Source organism: Chlorocebus sabaeus, chromosome 28 (genome assembly GCF_047675955.1).
Source record: "Chlorocebus sabaeus isolate Y175 chromosome 28, mChlSab1.0.hap1, whole genome shotgun sequence".
Taxonomy (NCBI): Eukaryota; Metazoa; Chordata; class Mammalia; order Primates; family Cercopithecidae; genus Chlorocebus; species Chlorocebus sabaeus.
Genome location: NC_132931.1, coordinates 12,445,698 through 12,464,021, shown reverse-complemented (window position 1 = coordinate 12,464,021; position 18,324 = coordinate 12,445,698). Strand labels below are relative to the sequence as shown.

The following is an 18,324-nucleotide window of genomic DNA, read 5'->3' as shown; positions in this document are numbered from 1 at the left end:
AAAAAAAAAAAAAAAAAAATTAGGCCAGGTGCGGTGGCTCATGCCTGTAATCCCAGCACTTTGGGAGGCTGAGGCAGATGGATCACAAGGTCAGGAGTTCGAGACCAGCCTGGCCAGCATGGTGAAACCCCATCTCTACTAAAAATTAAAAAATTAGCCGGGCATGGTGGTGCACACCTGTAGTCCCAGCTACTTGGGAGGCTGAGGCAGGAGAATCACTTGAACCCAGGAGGCAGAGGTTGCAGTAAGTCAAGATGGCGCCATTGCACTTCAGCCAGGCAACAGAGCGAGACTCTGTCTCAAAAAAAAAAAAATAAAAAAAATAAATTTAGCCGGGTATGGTGGCACACGTCTGTAATCCTAGTTACTCTGGATGCTGAGGCAGGAGAATCACTTGAACCCGTAAGGCAGAGGTTTCAGTGAGCCGAGATCATGCCACTGCACTCCAGCCTGGGGGACAGAGCGAGACTCCATCTCAAAATAAAATTTAAAAAAAAAAAGAAAAATCGGGGAGAAAGAACAAAATGAGTAGAGGGTGAAGGAGGAAAGCACTGTTGGGAGCCTAGCAAAGACGACGCTTGCATCAGGACAGACTCATCCCTTCTGGGAGATGCAGAAGTGGCATCTTGCTGCCCCCCACTCATCACATGTGCCCTTCAAACATGGCTGCTCTTCCACCTAAATCTGTAGTCTGATGTCTATGGGGAGAGTGGCCTTGAAGTCTTGAGAGGCAGTGAGACGGTAGGGGGGAACTGCTTGGCATCCAGCTTGTCCTTATACTGGAGCTCAGGGGTAGCCAAGCGCTCACACTCCTCTTGGTCCTGAGGGCTCAATCCACTCCGAAGTATATAGCCCAAAACCTTAGCTGACCCAAACTGGAAGGGGCGGAACCGGCGATCAGTGATGTATTTGGGGTCAGAAGCCTCACCCCCTGCCAGACAATGTTTGGCTAGGGCCTCTCGGCGAGCCCGGAGCTCGGCTACAGCTGTCTGCAGCCGGCGCTGGCCGTATTTCTCTATCCGTGCCCAGAGACTGCGGTTGAAGTGGACGTAGAGAGCCCAGTCCAGGTTGTTCCAGGCTCGGGCCCGTGCAGTCAGCTCTTGGTCCTCTGCAGTCAGTCCAGTGTTGCTGAAAGTGCTGAGGTCCTGCTTACGTCCAGCCTGGGCATTGTGTATGAAGCCCACCACGTCATCTAGACCCCAGCACAGGGCATCTGCCAGCAGAACCAATGACTCGTCGAAGTACTCAGCCACCATGACCAGGTCAAAGACAGAGTCCAGCCAGGCCAGACCCCACTGGATGAAGGATGAAGACCCCAAATCGAAAGAGGCAGGGCTTGATATCTGGCTGCGATGATCAGCAACAGTGGAAACAGGATGGATGAGGGCATTGGGATTGAGGGTTTGGGCTCGAGGGCCAGCACCAGAAGGCAAGACCTGAAGCTGTCGGGGGTTGGGGTCTCTGGGGGGATGAAGATTCCCTCTCTTGGCCCTCTTCTCTGGGGGAAAGGGCAGGCCAAAGTCAAACCATAGTAAGTTGCGAGCGTAGTGGTCCCCACGGGCCCCAGGCCTATAGAAGGCTCGAGGATTGGCCAGGAAGGCAGCCAAGGATGGTGACTTGCGGAAGGCTGATGAGGTGGATTTATAATAGGAGAAGGCAGAGCGAGCCAGAGCCGCTGGGTCTCGGACAATGGAAAAAAAGAAGCTGTCAGAAGGCATGACCTGAAGTACCTGCAGAGGAGGGAAGACAGAAGAGAGAGAGAATTGGGCTGGGGAGAAGGTATGTATAAGTATGCACAAGCCATGTGTCCACTGACCCAGCCTCCTCAAACCTCCTTCTCCCAGCTCTGCTAGGAATCCCCAGCTTCCATCACTTGTTGCGTGGCAAGTTACCTAACATCTCTGAGACTCAATTTGCTTATCTGCAAAATGGGGATAATCATACTTTCCCAAGTGATTATGAAAGATACATGAGATAAAACACACGAGGAAACCTGGAGGATGGAGCCAGGCATGTTTTGTGTGCCTGTCGACCCAGCTACTCGGGAGGCTGAGGCAGGAGTATGGCTTGAGCATTGCTATGTTGCCGAGGCCAGCCTGGACAACATAGCGAGACCCTGCCTCTACAAAAATAAAACTAAAAAAATTAGCAGGGCAATCAATGATAGACTGGATAAAGAAAATGTGGCACATATACACCATGGAATACTATCCAGCCATAAAAAAGAATGAGATAATGTCATTTGCAGGTGCATGGATGAAGCTGGAAGCCATCATCGTGCTCAGCAAAGTAACCTACTCCAGCAAACTAACACAGGAACAGAAAACCAAACACCAAGTGTTCTCACTCGTAAGTAAGTGGGAGTTGAACAGTGAGAACACATGGACACAGGGAGGGGAACAACACAAACCGGGGCCTGTCGGGGTGGGGAGCAAGGGGAAGGAGAGCATTCAGATGAATACCTAATGCATGCAGGGCTTAAAACCTAGATGACGGGTTGATCAGTGCAGCAAACCACCTTGGCACATGTGTACCTATGTAACAAACCTATGTGCTCTGCACATATATCCCAGAACTTAAAGTAAAATAAAAATAAATTAGCAGGGTATCCTGGCACACACCTGTAGTCCCAGCTACTTAAGAGGCTGAGGTGGTAGGATTGCTTGAGTCCAGGAGTTCAAGACAAGCCTGAACAACATAGCAAGACTCTGCCTTGAAAGAAAGGGGCCGGGTGCAGTGACTCATACCTGTAATCCCAGCAGTTTGGGAGGCTGAGGCAAGTGGATCACAAGGTCAAGAGTTCAAGACCAGCCTGGCCAAGATGGTGAAATCCCCGTCTCTACTAAAACTACAAAAAATTAGCCGGGCACGGTGGCAGATGCCTGTAATCCCAGCTACTCGGGAGGCTGAGGTAGGAGAATTGCTTGAAGCTGAGTGGCAAAGGTTGCAGTGAGCCGAGATCGCGCCACTGCACTCCAGCCTGGGCAACAAAGTGAGACTCTGTCTCAAAAAAAAGAAAGAGAGCCAGGGCAAGAGGGGGAAGGAGGGAAGGGAAGAGGAGGGGAGGGGAGGGGAGTAAAGGGAGGGGAAGGGGAGGGGAGGGGCTTGTCAGGGGATCAGGGGCAAAGGAAGAGAAAGAGCATTAGGATGGATGCCTAATGCATGCAGGGCTTAAAACCTAGATGACGGGTTGATAGGTGCAGCAAACCACCATGGCACATGTATACCTATGTAACAAACTTGCATATTCTGCACATGTATCCCAGAACTTAAAAATTAGCCAGGCACTAATTTTTAAGGGGAGGGGGGGGGAGGGAAAGGAAGGGAAAAAAAGAAAAAGAAAAAAGAGAAAGAAGGGAGGGAAGGAAACCTGGAGGATAGGAAACTCCTGGAGAACATTAATTTCCTCGGGCATTTCTGTCTGCCTTGGTCAGTAAAACCTCTAGAAACCAACCTTTGTACTCATTTCTCCAGCAAAAACCTGTTGAATGCCCAGGAGAGGCATCACTGGCAGCAAAGGGGCAACTATAATGCCATCTCAGGCATAGGCAGCAGGTGGGCAGGCCAGGCCCAGAATCACTGAGGGGTAAAGCACTTCAGGGACTCCTGGACATCCCAGAGGGCAAAAGACACCCTGGGCCGGGGCACTGGGAAGCCACCGCTGCCTGGTAGGATGCTGCCCTGAGGGCTGGGACATGTGATTCCACCATTCTGTAAGAAGGAAGGTGGAAATCAGGCTGCACCACACCCTAACATAGCCCTGCAGGCTGATGCAGGTCAGAACCTAGCTCCTGATCTCCTTAAAGGGTTTCTGCCTCCAAAAATGACTTCCATCATTGAATCTGACTTCTGTCATGGTGTTCCTCAATCGGCTTTGCAAATATGGCACACCTGAATAGCAGCCTGTGAACGCTCTTTTTTTTTTTTTTGGGGGGGGGGACAGGAAATGAGTATTTTTCAAATAAAACTTTTCAGTGTTTCTTTTCTTCTTATTCTTATTCTTTTTACTTTTTTGAGACGGTGTCTCACTCTGTTGCCCAAGCTGGAGTGCAGTGGTGCGATCTCGGCTCACTGCAAGCTCCGCCTCCAGGGTACACGCCATTCTCCTGCCTCAGCCTCCTGAGTAGCTGGGACTACAGGCACCTGCCACCATGCCCGGCTAATTTTTTGTATTTTGTTTAGTAGAGACGGGGTTTCACCATGTTGGCCAGGATGGTCTCGATCTCCTGTCGTCGTGAACCACCCTCCTCGGCCTCCCAAAGTTCTGGGATTACAGGCGTGAGCCACCACGCCCGGCCTCTTATTATTATTTTTTAAGAGACAGTGTTTTCTTGCTCTGTCACGTAGGCGGCATATCATAGCTCACTGCAGCCTTGAAAACTCCTGGGCTCAAGGGATTCCCCAGACTCAGCCTCCTGAGTAGCTGGGACTACAGGCACACACCAACATACCCTGTTAATTCTTAATTTTTTTTGTAGGGATGGGGTCTTGCTATGTTGCCCAGATTGGCCTCGAACTCCTGGGCTCAAGTAATCCTCCCACCTTAGCATGCAAAAGCACTCGGATCACAGGCATGCGCCACCATGCCTGGCCCTGCAGGTCTCTTTGAAGGCAGAGGGGAAAGTGAAGAAAACAGTCTTTGGCATCTGGACCTGGAATAAAATCCCACCCTCCCATTTACTAATTCTGTGACTTTGGGAGGGTTATCGAAGGTTTCAGAGCCATCATTCCTCCATCTAGAAATCTGAGTAACTGGGTAACACTTACCTGGAAGACTGTGCAAGTGCCTGGAACATGGTAGATATTCAGTGAATGGTGGTGTCAATGAAGGCCATCATCCTAGCCTCTGGAGAAACCTATCTCAAAGGTCACTGTCATTGCCTCACTCCTGCCAGTGGCCTTTCGCTGCCCATTAGAGCACGCCCATGTCCTCAGCTGGTGTCTCCAGCTCCAGCTTCAACAAGGGTGACTTTGCAGACCCTGCAGAACTTCCACCCCAGTACAGATGTTCTCCCTTTTATATGCACATACACACATGCACCCCACCATGTCCTTGCTGGTGTTTTGCTCCCTCTAAGAATGCCTCATGCTGTCCTTACCACAAGCCACATCCACCTTTTCCTTTAAAACCCCCTACTCTCGGCTGGGCACAGTGGCTCACACCTGGAATCCTAGCACTTTGGGAGGCCGAGGTGGGTGGATCATTTGAGGTCAGGAGTTTGAGACCAGCCTGGTCAACGTGGTGAAACTCCATCCCTACTAAAAGTACAAAAATTAGCCAGGCGTGGTGGCAGGTGCCTATAGCCCCAGCTACTTGGGAGGCACGAGAATTGCTTGAACCCGGGAGGTACAGGTTGCAGTGAGCTGAGGTGGCACCGCTGCACTCCAGCCCGGGGAAAAGAGCAAGACTCTGTCTCAAAATAAATAAATAAATAACATCACAATTAAATAATAAAGTAAAATAAACCCCCATCTCCAGAAAGCCTCACCTCTTTGGTGAATACTCTTCTCACCATTCCAGATACAAATGCACGCACAAGCCTTGGAAGGAGCCTTGACTTGGGAGTGCATGGACCTGGGCTCAACTTCCAGCTCTGCCACTTTCATTTTCAATTTTATTTATTTATTTATCTTTCTTTCCTTTTTTTTTTTTTTTTTTTTTTCTTTTGTGAAACGGAGTCCCACTGTGTTGCCCAGGCTGGAGCACAGTGGCACTATCTCAGCTCACTGAAACCTCTACCTCCCAGGTTCAAGCAATTCTCCTGCTTCAGCCTCCTGAGTAGCTGGGATTACAGGCATGCACCACCACACCTGGCTAATTTTTGCATTTTTAATAGAGACAGGGTTCACCATGTTGACCAGGCTGGTCTCGAACTTCTGACCTCAGGTGATCTGCCCACTTTGGTCTACCAAAGTGCTGGGATTACGGGTGTGAGCCACCGTGCCCAGCCTATTTATTTATTCATCTTTCAAGACAGGGTCTTATTCTGCCACCAGGTTGGTGTACAGTGGCATGATCTTGGCTCACTGCAGCCTCGACTCTCTTGGCTCAAGTGGTCCTCCCATTTCAGCCTCCTGAGTAGCTGGGACTTCAGGCATGCACCACTGCCCTCAGCTATTTTTATTTATGTTTATCTTTTTGTAGAGACGGAGTCTGCTATGTTGCCCAGGCTACTTTTGAACTACTGGGCTCAAGTGATTCTCCTGCCTCAATCTCCCAAAGTGTGAAGATCACAGGCGTGAGCCACCATGCCTGGCCTTAATCTTTATGTTTTTAGCAATAGGATCTTGCTTTGTCACCCAGGTTGGTGTGCAGTTGCACAATCATAGCTCACTGCAGCCTCCAACTCCTGGGCTCAAGCAATCCTCCTGCTTCAGCCTCCTGAGTAGCTGAGACTACAGGCATGCATTACCACACCTGCCTGATGTTTTAAATTTTTTGTACAGGTGGGGTCTCGCTATATTGGGCAGGCTGGTCTCACACTGCTGGGTTCAAGTGATTCTCCGCCTCAGCCTCCTAAAGTGCTGGGATTATAAGCGTGAGCCACTGTGGCTACTGGGTGCCATTTTCTAACTGTGAAAGTCTCTTCACCTCCCTGAGACTCGAACTCCACGTATGTGTAATGGAGACACTTAAAATGCCTTCCTGGCAAGGTGATGGGAAGATTAGTACTCAGCATTGGTAAATATTCAGTTTAGTTTCTTCCCTGTATGTTTCAATTACACATTGATTTTCTTCCTATAGGAGCCCTCAGCTTCCTGTGTGTGTCTGAGTATGTGAATGTGTATGTTTTTCTCTCCCCCATTAGAATAGAAGTTCCTGGAGGTCAGGACTGGGCTTCCACCCAGCTATTCTCAGCTGACCTCAGGTGATCTGCCCATGTTGGTTTCCCAAAGTGCTGGGCTTAGCCCTGGGCTAAACGTATAACTGATCCTCAAAATGTGGCAGACATGGTGAGGGGGTTGAAGAAGACAAGTCAGAAGGCAGTGGGGGAGCTGGGGCCCTGGTGTGACAGTGGAAGGGAGGCTAAGAAAAGGAAGGGGCATGTTGTCCTAGGTACTTGCGAGGCTGAGGTGGGAGGATTGTTTGAGGCCAGCCTGGGCAACATAGTGAGACCCCATCTCTACAAAAAATAAAAAAAAATTAGCCAGGTGTGGTGGCGTGCACCCGTAGTCGCAGCTAGTTGGGAGGCTGAGGTAAAAGGATCGCTTGAGCCCAGGAGTTTGAAGTTGCGGTGAGGTATAATTGCACCACTGCATTCTAGCCTGGATGACAGAGTGAGACCCTGTCTCTCTCTCTCTCTCTCTCTCACACACACACACACACATACACACAGAGGCTGGGCAAGCTCACTCCTGTAATCCCAACCCTTTGGGAGGCCAAGGTGAGCAGATGGCTTGAGCCCAGGAGTATTTATTTATTTATTTAAGCCCAGGAGTTTGAGATCAGTCTGGGCAACATAGCAAGACCCCATCTCTACAAAAAAATTAAAAAGTAGCCATGTGTAGTGGCACATGCCTTAGCCCTAGCTACTCAGGAGGCTGAGGTGGGAGGATCCCTTGAGCCTGGGAAGTCAAGAGCTATGATTGTGCCCCTGCACTCCAGCCTGGGCGACAGAGCAAGACCCTGTCTTCCAAGAAATAAAAAGAAAAAGAAGGGTAAGGGGAACCTGGAGGGAGAGTTGGGGGCTCAGAATTGGCAGGGCACTGATGCCAGGGAAATACATTGGTGAAAGAGAGAGACTGTAGTAAGCACCAGAGAGAGAAGGGAGAGAGGGGGACTTGGGCTCCCAGAAACTTCGGGGAAAGGGACACCTGTAGAGAGGATGGCAGAGACCCCCACCTTTATGGCCCCCGTGTCCAACTTTAGGGTGAGATGATGCCTGGGGAGCCCTCAAGTCTGGGCCCCCTCCCTTGGTGGTGTCAGCCTGAGCCCATCTCTTGCTGGTCCCTCCCACCCCTGCGACACTCCTTACCTCTTTCAGGTTGAACCTCATGTGGTGACAGAGGATGTGGAAGGGGAGCTCGGTGCCTCCAGTCTGGGGGCGGTAGCCTTTTACCCTTGAGGCCTGGAAGAGCCTTGGGTAGCCAAACTGGTAGCGGGCAGGGAGGGCGAAGCGCAGCCCGTGCCGGTCCCCGTAGCGGTGAAGCAGGCTCAGCACAGAGCTGCTCCCAGATTTATGCGTCTTCAGGAACACCAGTCGCTGCCTGGGTGGGCAGGACGGAAGGGCTGGTCGTAGAGATGGGGCCAAAGGTTGTCGGAGCTGTGGCCCTGGTAGCCTGGGAAGAGATGCAGGGGGAGTGTCCTGTCCCTCAGCAGCAAATGGGTGGAAGGGACAGAGGGCATGGAGGCTTCTGAGTCCCTAAGAGTCACCAGCCCCAGGCGGGATGGGGAAGAGCAAGTGTGGGGCATCTAGAAGGAGGTGGGGCAAAGTGGGAACTTACCTCCTCTGGAAGGGCCCTCCCAAGAGCTGGAGTGCAAAGCCAATGGTCATGAAGACTCCCAGAGCCACCCCCAGGCTCCGAGGTCCCCAGAGCCGCAGCGTCCTGGCAGGAGACAGAGGGCCCATGTGGCACAGGGAAGGGTGAGATGAGAGAGGGATGGAGCCAGGGCCAGGAACAGGGGCAGAGACAGCTGGAGAAAGCCGTGCAGCCGCGGAAGGCGCCGGTTGCAGATCGGGGGGTCATTCCCCAGGCCTGTTTGCAGTCTTGGTTGAGTCTGCCCCCTGAGTTAGCAGATTTTTGCCTCTGTCAGCGTCTAGGAGGGAAATGAGGGGGGAAGAAGGGAAGTCTAAGGAGAGAGGCAGAGTGAGCCTTCTCTCCTGCTGCAGCTGAGACCTGGTTCAGGGAAGGGGAGTGGCTGGGAATGCGGTCTACACCCAGACTCTCCTAGGTGGCCCCACAACTACTCCCTCTGCTCTATCACTGTCTTATCTCCAGTTCCCCCAGCTCCCCACCTACAGTTGTCCCTGAGCCTCGGGGACTTAGAAGGGAAGGAGAGAAAAAGCCCCAGCTCATGAATGAAACAGCCAGCAAGAGAGAGATCAGACCAATCAGCTCATTAAGACAGTCAGGTCAGACTATGGTCGGGACCCTGGCTTCCTCCTGAGCCCCTCTGGGTGTCACAGATGGGGATGAAGAGCCCTATCACAGGGCCAGGAAGGGAAGCCATACAGTGGGAATGAGGATCAGACAGGACACAGGTGGATGAACCCAGGCAGGAGGAAGGGAGGTTGGACTTCCAGGAGTGGCATTGCAATGGGCAAGAGCCACTGTGTTCTAAATTCCCGCACCTCGTTTTCCTCTGTCTCAGCACGGGGCAGACCCCCATGTGCGACAGGGGCTGGGGGAGACGTGTGGCTACTTGTGAAGCCCAGATTCCCGGACTTAACCCTCCATGCCACTTTCCAACCTTATCAGTGCACCCGGAGGAGACTGAAAGGGTGGGGCTGGAGAGGGAGACAGAGATAGAGAGAGACAGACAGACAGACAGACACAGAGAGACAGAGAGACTATGACACAAAGATATGGAGAAAGGCACAAATACTAACTGTAGAGTTCCTTCTCAAGCCCGAGCTTCCTAATCAACCAGGAGTCCAGCCCCGCCCCTTCAGATTACTACTCACGATCAAGGACCACAGCCCCCTCCAACAAGCCCCGACAGCTCCCTGCTCCGATGAGCCAGGGGTAACCCCAGGCAGAGAGAAGCCACACTTTTACTCCCGGAGACCCGCCCCCTCTGGCATCACTCCCCAATTCCCTCCCTGATCACAGCCTCTGGGGTCCAGCTGCGTCTCCCCTTCCCAGAGCCCTTCATTTCCTTCCATCCATCTCTCCCTTCCCATGATTGGAGATCCCAGCCCTCTGTCCCCTCCAGCTTTGGTGACTGCCCAGTCAGTTGCCCCTGCCGGGGTCCCATGAACCCCTCATGTCTCCTCCCATAAATTAGAAGGTCCCTCCACTGGTCCTATCCTTGGTTTCACTTCCCACTCACCAGGCCACAAGGGGAGCAGCAAGGGAAATCGGGCCGGGCCCTCCTGCCCTCCCCAGCCACCGCCCGACTCTTGGCTCAGCTCAACTTTCCCCAAGAACTTTCTCAGCGCCCAGGCTCCTCCCTCCTCCCTTTGTCCCGCCAGCCCCAGCAGCTGCTGTAGCTTTGATCGCAGTTCTAGGTCTCTCCCCCGCTGCATCTTCCCTTCTCCGGCAGGGCACCCAGACTCCCCTTGGAAGACAACACTTCCACCCCCCTTTCACACTTGGGAATCAATCCTACCATTTTCTCTTGGCTTGCCGCAGAACAAAAGATTCATTCAGGCGGCAGAAAGGAAGAAGGAAGGAAGGAGAAAGTGATATTTGAAAGCAGACATTGTCAAAGACGTGGCAAGGTAGCCAGAGACTGATGCTCAGAGAATAAGGCCTCCCATCCTGAAGGCAGGGGACAGTGGTGTGGTCACCTTAATAATGCCTTGTGGCCGGGCGTGGTGGCTCACGCCTGTAATCCCAGCACTTTGGGAGGCCGAGGCTGCGGATTGCTTGAGGTCAGGAGTTCGAGATCAGCCTGGCCAACATGGTGAAACCCCGTCTCTACTAAAAATACAAAAATTAGCTGGGTGTGGTGGCAGGCGCCTGTAATCCCAGAGGATTACCGGAGAATCATTTGAACTGGGTAGGCGGAGGGAGGTTGCAGTGAGCCAAGATCGCACCATTGCACTCCACCCTCGTGACAACAGTGAGACTCCGTCTCAAAAAAAAAAAAAAAAAAAAAAAAAAAAAAAGCCTCATGTTCAAAGAGCATTTTGCAGGTGACAAGGTGCTTTTTCACACAGATTCTATTTGGTCCCCACAATTCTCCCTGTTGTACAAACGAAGATGCTCAGAGGCCCAGAGGGTGGGAGAGCAGGGGTTATTCCCTAGACCCGCCTCCTGGGGGACAGGTGCCAAGGGAGGTGAAAAGCTGGCAGAAAATGAGCCAGTCAGAGAGGCTCTGAGACCTCTGCTGGGAGCCAGGGCTCAGGCACTGACGGTGACAGCACAGAAGCCACACATGGGGTCCAATACATTACCATTTATTTACAGAACACAGACTCGAACACTGAAACATGGAGTTTGTGAAGGATGTGAGTGGCAGAGGTCACGAGATGAGCACCCCCCCACATTGTCTTTTTTAAATTTTGGTTTAAGAAATTGATACTGAAAAAACTCAACAGAACCCAGGCCCATGAAGCCTCACATCCTACTCAAGCACCCCCAGTCCCCTGCCCCACACCCTGTCAGCATCCAGCTTTGTCCATTTCTGAGACAAGATGCCCCTACCCCTCCCGACTTCCAACTTCCTTCAAACCCCTTCCCCAGCTGCAACTCTAAACTCCTCACTTTCTCTGTTGGGGCTGATCACCCGCCCCAGCCTTAGAGGACTGGAGATTATACCCTCTAAGGAAACCACACTGCCTCCTAAATAAATACCCCAGGCCCCCCTCCCATTACCAAATGAAAAAATAAATATTGTGAACACCCACCCACCTCTGATGAAAATCTCCTGGATTTGGGGCCCCAGCCATTCACCTGCAAAGTCCCTTCTCTACCTTCTCTGCAGCCCCCTTCGACTCCTCCCCAGGCCCAGCTGAGGGGGGAGGAGGGGAAAGGGCCATGAACCCTTCTGATGCTAGGGCACCCCTCCCCTGTTATCGAGGTCCAAGCAGGGCCAGGGATGAGAGGGAGAGAATGAGGATGGTTTGGGTGTGAAAACCAATAGATGCCCCCCCACTCCTGCTCCGGCCCTGGTTGTAGCGGGCACTGCCACCTCCTCCTTTGCCCCCAGAACCATCCCTTCTAGGAGGGTATGGAGGCCGAGGAGGCCGGGCTGGGGGAGCCACAGCCCCAGCCATCCAGTCATCTGCATACTGCTGTCCCCCTCCAGAGCCGCTGGCATCCTCATCTGCAAGGAAGAAGAGGGACAGAGACAGGATGGGAGGGAGAGGCAGAGGGAGACAGAGGGAGAAAAAGAAATTGAGATAAAAACAGAAAGAGAGAGGCAGGGGAGGGAGACACAGGTGGATGCCGGGTTGGGTAAGGGAGAAAGACCATGAGAGACAGGAAGGCAGGGAGAGAGGGAAAGAGAGAGATCCGACAGCAGACATAGCGGGGAGAGATCATGATGGGAGACAATGAGACAGAGAGAAAAAAGACAGGCAGATGGGGAGATAGGATAACAGGAAAAAACAGAAAAATCAGAAGTACACAGAAGCAGAGAGCAGCCAGGAAGAGGGTGGGGGAAGTGACAGAGACAGACAGAAGAAGAGAAGAAAACAGTGAGTGTCTGTGCCTTGCCTCTCTGTCTGGCAAATTTCACTCTGGGGAGCCAACCCAATGTCACCCACCACCCTGGCTTCCCAGCCTCCCCCAAGTTGCCCCCTCCCCCATTTCCCACTGCCCTTTGCCCATTATAAGGGTCTTCCCACTGTTCTGTAAGAATGTTTTCGTGTCTCCCCTACTGGCCCGAAAGGATAGAGATCCCCTCATTGATCTGTTACCCAGGCTTTGAGGTCAACCCTCAATAAATGCTCGTTGAATGAATTAATGAATGAATGAATGCTAAGAGCAGTGGGAACTACACAGGCGGGAACTACCAGGAGAGGGGAGAGGCTTAAGGGCAGTGGGCGGGGCTCAGGCTCAGGAATGCTGGGGTCTCACCTGCGTCCTGCCCGTCCAGATCGTGTCCCAGTGCGGCTGCCTTCATCCTGGCCGTGGCCGCCCGGAGCTGTAGCCGACGCCGCCGTGTCGGGACATCGGGGCCCGAGGTGTCCACCTTGAGCTCGGGGTTGTTGACCTGCTCGGCCAGGGAGCCCCCGACCACCGGCGGCAAGTACCTGCGAGCAGAGCAGCCCCTCTAGCTGGAGCGCGCGGCCCCGCCCCTCCCGGCCGCGGCCCCGCCCCCTGCTGCCCCACCACGCCCCCGAGGCTCACCTGCCCCGCCCGGCTCCGGTCCAGCAGGGCGCCGCCTCCAGCGAGGCATCCACTGCCATGCGAGAGTCTCCGCACACCGTCAGGGACTGCCGGGCCCAGAAGCCCCGCATCCGGGCCAGACGCTCGCGGAGCTCCCACACCTGGGCAGGAGAGAAAGGGCGGGGCGAGCTGGAGCGCAACCCCCATCCCCATCCCCGACCCCGCCCTTCCCGCCCCCAACTCCTTGGTCACCCCACGCACCAGCCGGTGCAGGTTGGTGCCCGCCGCCGTCGTCGGCCGCTCCTCCTCGGTCACCATCGACCACAGCCGGCCTGCCTCTTCTCGGGGCGGCGGGGCTCGACGGTTGCGGGCCGGCACCGGGTTGGGGGGGCCGCACTCCTGAAACACCTGCGGCATGGGGAAGAGACCTCACACAGTCACCCTGGGGGGAAACCACACTGCGTCCTCACTCTGACCCCAGAGTCTCTTCTCAGATCCCCTATACTGTCTCCCTGACACCCACACCATCCCCGCCCCGGGTCTCACCTCCACCCTTCTCTCCCCCGTACCTGGGCGGACACCTTCGCACTGTTTTCCTGCAGGTACATCAAACCCTCCGAGATCTTCACCCCAATGGACTCAGCCGCCAGCTCAAAGGAAAAGGGGCCCTGGAGCTTATCAGCCAGGATCAGGAGACCATCTTAAGGGAGGTAAAGAAAGAGAAAGGATGGGATGAGTGGTGATACTGAACTAGGATGTTCCCGAAAATCCTCACTTGGGCCTTAGAGAAGCAGCAGAGTGTTTCGGGGAAACTCACATGAGCTTCCTCTCATGTTTTCCCCCAATTTGGCTTTAGAGCCCCTCTCCAGTTCACCCCTAGCCTTACTCAGGACCCTCCTCCATCCCAGACTTTTTTAAAATTTAAATTTAAATTTTAGGATTTTAGGATTTTTTTTTTTTTTTTTTTTTTTGAGACTGAGTCTCCCTCTGTTGCCCAGGCTCGATGGAGTGCACTGGCGTGATCTCGGGTCACTGCGACCTCCGCCTCCTGGGTTCAAGCAATTCTTCTGCATCAGCCTACAGGCGCCCGCCACCATGTCCGGCTAATTTTTGTATTTTTTTTTTTTTTTTCTTTTCAGTAGAGACAGGATTTTACCCTATTGGCCAGGCTGGTCTCGAACTCCTGACCTTGTCCTTGTGATCCGCCTGCCTCGGTCTCCCAAAGTGCTAGGATTATAGGCGTGAGTCACTGTGCCTGGCCAATTTAAGGATTTTTTAAAAAGACACGGTCTTACTCTCTTGCCCAGGCTGGAGTATAGGGGCACCATCATAGCTTACTGCAGCCTCTTAACTCCTGGGATCAAGGGAGCCTCCTGCCTCAGCCTCTGGAGTAACTGGGACAACAGGCATGTGTGCCACCACGCGTAGTAAGTTCTTTCTTTCTTTTTTTTTTTTTGGTAGAGATGGGATCTAGTTACATTGCCCAGGCTGGCCTCCAACTCCTGGCCTCAAGTGATCTCCTGCCTCAGCCTCAGGAGTAACTGGGACTACAGGCGTGGGTGCTACCACACCTGGCTAATTTCTTTCTTTCTTTCTTTCTTTCTTTTTTGTAGAGATGATGTCTAGCTATGTTGCCCCGGCTGGGTTCCAACTCCTGGCCTCAAGTGATCCTCCTGCCTTTCAGCCTCTCAAAGTGCTGTGATTACAGGTGTGAGCCACCATGCCTGGCTCCAGGCTTTCTTGAATCCCCTCACCCAAATAGTTGCCCCAGTCAGGCTCCAGTCCCCTGCTGCTGAGACAGCCACGAACCACGTTGAGGCAGAAGCCCTGGCAGGGCATAAGTGAGGGGACTCCCCGGCAAAGGGGACAGCCGATGAGACGCATCAGAGCCTGGCTGCAGCCTTCAGACAGCGGCACCTGGGGGCAGAGAGTGGGGCTATATCCTCCACAAACATTGTGGCTTCTCTCAGCCCAGCTTGGTGCCAGGCACAGACAGAAGTCACATACCCCACCCCACGCCTAGGGCTGGTGACAACATGTGGCAGCAGGTAAGATTGTCACAGATCTGAGGAGGAGGTTCCAGGTTGCTGACACTGATTCGTGGGAGGGGTGGAACTAGAGAGGCAGTTAAGGGTGGAGGGAAGATTCAAGGACAAGAGTGAGCCCATCACAGCTGGCGAGGGAGGAGGCGGTCAGGAGGCAGAAGGTGAGGCTGGGAGGTCAGGTAGAGGATGGGCAGTGAGAGAGGCCAAGCCAGGCATCTGGCCTTCAGCAGCAGGGAAGTGGAGTCATTGAGGGCTCCTGGGGGGTTGGGCAGGGGCAGTATCCAATCTCTGACTGCTATGGAGATGAGCAGGCCCTTGGGGACTGATGGGCGTAAGGGTCCACAGAGGGGAGGAGGGGGTCAGAGATCATGGATCGTGGACCAGTGGAGGTTTCACTCCAGCTCCCTCCTTCTTCATTCATCCCGGGACACCAGGGCCTGGAGGCAGACAGAGCCCCAGGCCTGTCCTGCTGGCTGGTGGCTAATTCTTCCTCGTGGGGTCTCTCTCACTTCCGCCTCTCCCTCCCTGGCCCCTGCCCACACTCAGGCCCCCTCTAACCTTAAGCGCTTCGCTGACCACATTTCTTCCAGTCTCCAGGCCCTGCACAAAGGCTCGGGCAGCCACCAGGGTCCGGGTTATCTGGGAGAAGGCAAAGAAGATGAGAAAAACCACAAGGGTGTTATGGGTCAGTCAAGGCTGGAGCCAAGAGACTGCATCAAGAGCAGTGAGGGTTGGGTTTGTGGGGTTCTCTCAAAGTGGGTCGAGTGTTGGGTGGTACAGAGAGGCAGGTTCAAGAGCCCCACAGGAATTAAAGTCTTAAAGAAAACCAAAGGAAGGCTTGGGAAGAGATGGAGGGATTATGTTGTACAGGGCTTAGGATAGAGAAATTGTGTATCGGAACTAACACTGAACTTGAAGCCAGAAGACCTGGATGTGAGCCACGGTTCTGCCATTTACTGGCTGGAAAGCTTAACCTCTGGGAGCCTCAGTTTTCTCATCTGTAAAATAAGGGCATGACTCTCTACCTTGCAGGGTGATGATGACAACTAAATGTGATACTATAAAAGAAAATGCCTTTTGCATATTGAATACATAATTCCTGTTTAGTTGAACCAGAGGAAGTCAAGGTGTTAGGATTAGGGAGGGGTTGGCACAAAGGTGGCTGGAGGTTAAGGGTAGGTGTTGGTGTGAAACTAGGGCACAGAATGGGAGGTGGCAGGGGTTGGGGCATCTGCTTCAAGAAGACCAAGGGGCACTGGGTCGGGCAGTGGTATGTAAAGCTCAGGATAGGGATCACCAGGTCAGAAATGGCTTCAATGCAGGATGGGAGGATCACCAGGTCAGAGGTGACTGGAACACACCAGTTTGGAGATGAGTGGTGCACAGTTCAGTGGGTCACTAGGTCAGAATTGGTTGAAGCTCAGGCCTCAGGATCCCTCACCTGCAGGCGGAGGCGGCGGGGTGAGTCCCCGAAGGGCTGCAGAGAGCCATCGGTAGATGAGGCCAAGCGTGAGAGGCAGAGCAGGTAGTCAGGGGGGAAGCTGTACTGTGGGTGCAGCAGCGGGAACACTCTCTCCAGGAGCTGTGCCCAGAAATCCGCCAGGGTGTCATCCAACCCCTCACCAGATTCCCCATAGAAGTCTCGCAGCCGAGAGAACAGGCCATTGAATATGAGAGCGTGCTGGGCATACAGGCGGCCGTAGGAGTGTGAGAAGAGCTGGGTCAGAGAGTGCTGGGCTACTGAGAGCATCTCCAGAAAAAACTCTGTAGCAAATGCAGGGAACAGGTGGAAGGTGGGTGAGGCCAGAGAAGGGGAGAAAAGTGAACAGGCAGAGGCAGGAGGGGATGGGAGAGAAGAGAAAAGACAAGTGAATCAGAAACTGAGTAACTCTCAGAGATGGGGCAGACAGGGAAGGAGGGAGGGCAGGGCCCTGGAGATAGAGTCTGGGGGGTGGGTGGGCTAAACCAGGGCTGGGAGGTGATGGAGTCTTCACAGACGGAGTAAGGAGTGGGGACAGGAGGCTTGCTGGGGTCCTAAGCGCCGAGAAGAACTATGAAGCTGAGTTTGGGGACCCCAGGTCCTCACCATCAAATTTTCTGTGCCTGGCAGCCAGTGTGTGAACCAGAAAGGAGCCGCTGTCCTCCACCAGGCTTCGGAAGGTGGCCTCAGTCTCCCTGATCAGCCTCTGCTCTGTCTCACTGGAACAGCAGGTGTACTCCTGGGGACAGACCCGGAGGTGCTCACCTGGACAGAGGAGACATGAAGGAATGGTGGGAAGTGATATCCTAAAATTCCTTCCATTTTCCGCCTCTCTCTGGGGACGATGCCTTCTCTTCTACCTGCCTGGTCTCTTTTCTATTGTCTGCACCTTCTTCCCCACCTGACCCTGTCCCCCACCTTATTGTTTCCTCATCCATCCCAAGTTCACTCCCATTAGCCACGGGATCATCTATTTAACAGCTGCCCTCAGGGCCAAGTCAGTGGTCAGAGTGTCCTCAGGTGACCCTCCCCAACCTCCACACCCCAGACCTCGAGGGACTTGGAAGACAGCTTCTAGGGGATGAAGAATGGGGCTTGGAAGGGTGGGGTTACTGGGTGAGCAATAAAGTATTCTCATAGAAGGGGCTAATAGAAACAGCGAGAACATGGCTGTGAAGAAAGAAACACATAGGGGGGTGTTAATTACGAGGAGGGGATTCCTGGGGTGGGGATGGAGTAAGAGCGCTATTCTGTGCATAGCAGGGTTATTGTGATCCCGGTAAGGAAGTTACAGGAGAACAGACACTACTGTGGGATGAAAAGATTAGTATAACGGTCACTCTGAAAGGGAAGAGAGTTATTGTGAGATGAGGAGGCCCCGCCCCCGCCCCCACCCCCAATTCTCTAGTCTTCCTCTTTCTCCTCACCTGAGATCAGGGCGGGAGGGATTAGGTTTAAGCTATATCCCCGGGCCCCCAGCACCTGCCGGGTCTCTGCACAACTCCGGGTGACCTTTGCCTCGCTCCCGGGTCCGGGACCAGGACCGGGACACAGAGGCAGCAGCAGAAGCAGGAGAGGTCGCAGCGCGAACATAGCTGCAGCCACCCCGGGACGGCAAAGTGGGTCCTAAGGAGGAAAGAAGAGCCTCCCAAACTCGGGAATCCGGTACTCGGCCGTGGGACCGTTCCGCAGGCCAGAGAAAGAGCGCTACCCCCGAAAACTGAATACCGAGCACGATAGCTGGACCAGGCGGCATCTGCCGAGACAATGGGAGCGGGGAGCTGGACAGGGGGCGGGGTCCGAGGCGGGGCCCCGCCAATAATGGCTCGGAGCCGGTTTCAGGGGCGGGGGCAAGGA

The 18,324-nt window shown here is 53.7% G+C and overlaps 2 protein-coding genes and 1 long non-coding RNA gene across 3 annotated transcripts; 1 reads left to right on the top strand and 2 right to left on the bottom strand.

Annotated features, from left to right (window-relative positions):
* Window positions 1-303: 303 nt before the first annotated feature.
* GAL3ST4 (galactose-3-O-sulfotransferase 4) lies at window positions 304-8,675 on the bottom strand. Its single transcript, XM_008018560.3, has 3 exons — window positions 8,446-8,675; window positions 7,977-8,280; window positions 304-1,730 (listed from the first exon to the last, which is right to left on the bottom strand). The coding sequence occupies exons 1-3, from the start codon at window positions 8,568-8,570 to the stop codon at window positions 699-701; spliced, it is 1,461 nt and encodes a 486-aa protein (XP_008016751.3). The 5' UTR covers window positions 8,571-8,675; the 3' UTR covers window positions 304-698.
* A 12-nt stretch (window positions 8,676-8,687) lies between these two features.
* On the bottom strand, window positions 8,688-18,267 carry GPC2 (glypican 2). The gene is made up of 10 exons (XM_008018561.3): window positions 17,895-18,267; window positions 17,074-17,232; window positions 16,429-16,751; window positions 15,546-15,626; window positions 14,697-14,859; window positions 13,512-13,642; window positions 13,204-13,350; window positions 12,964-13,103; window positions 12,691-12,866; window positions 8,688-11,935 (listed from the first exon to the last, which is right to left on the bottom strand). The coding sequence occupies exons 1-10, from the start codon at window positions 18,058-18,060 to the stop codon at window positions 11,682-11,684; spliced, it is 1,740 nt and encodes a 579-aa protein (XP_008016752.1). The 5' UTR covers window positions 18,061-18,267; the 3' UTR covers window positions 8,688-11,681.
* Window positions 13,566-15,224, top strand: LOC140710611 (uncharacterized). Its single transcript, XR_012091712.1, has 4 exons — window positions 13,566-13,652; window positions 14,250-14,369; window positions 14,556-14,650; window positions 14,913-15,224. It is a non-coding gene; the product is annotated as an uncharacterized lncRNA (long non-coding RNA).
* Window positions 18,268-18,324: the final 57 nt, after the last annotated feature.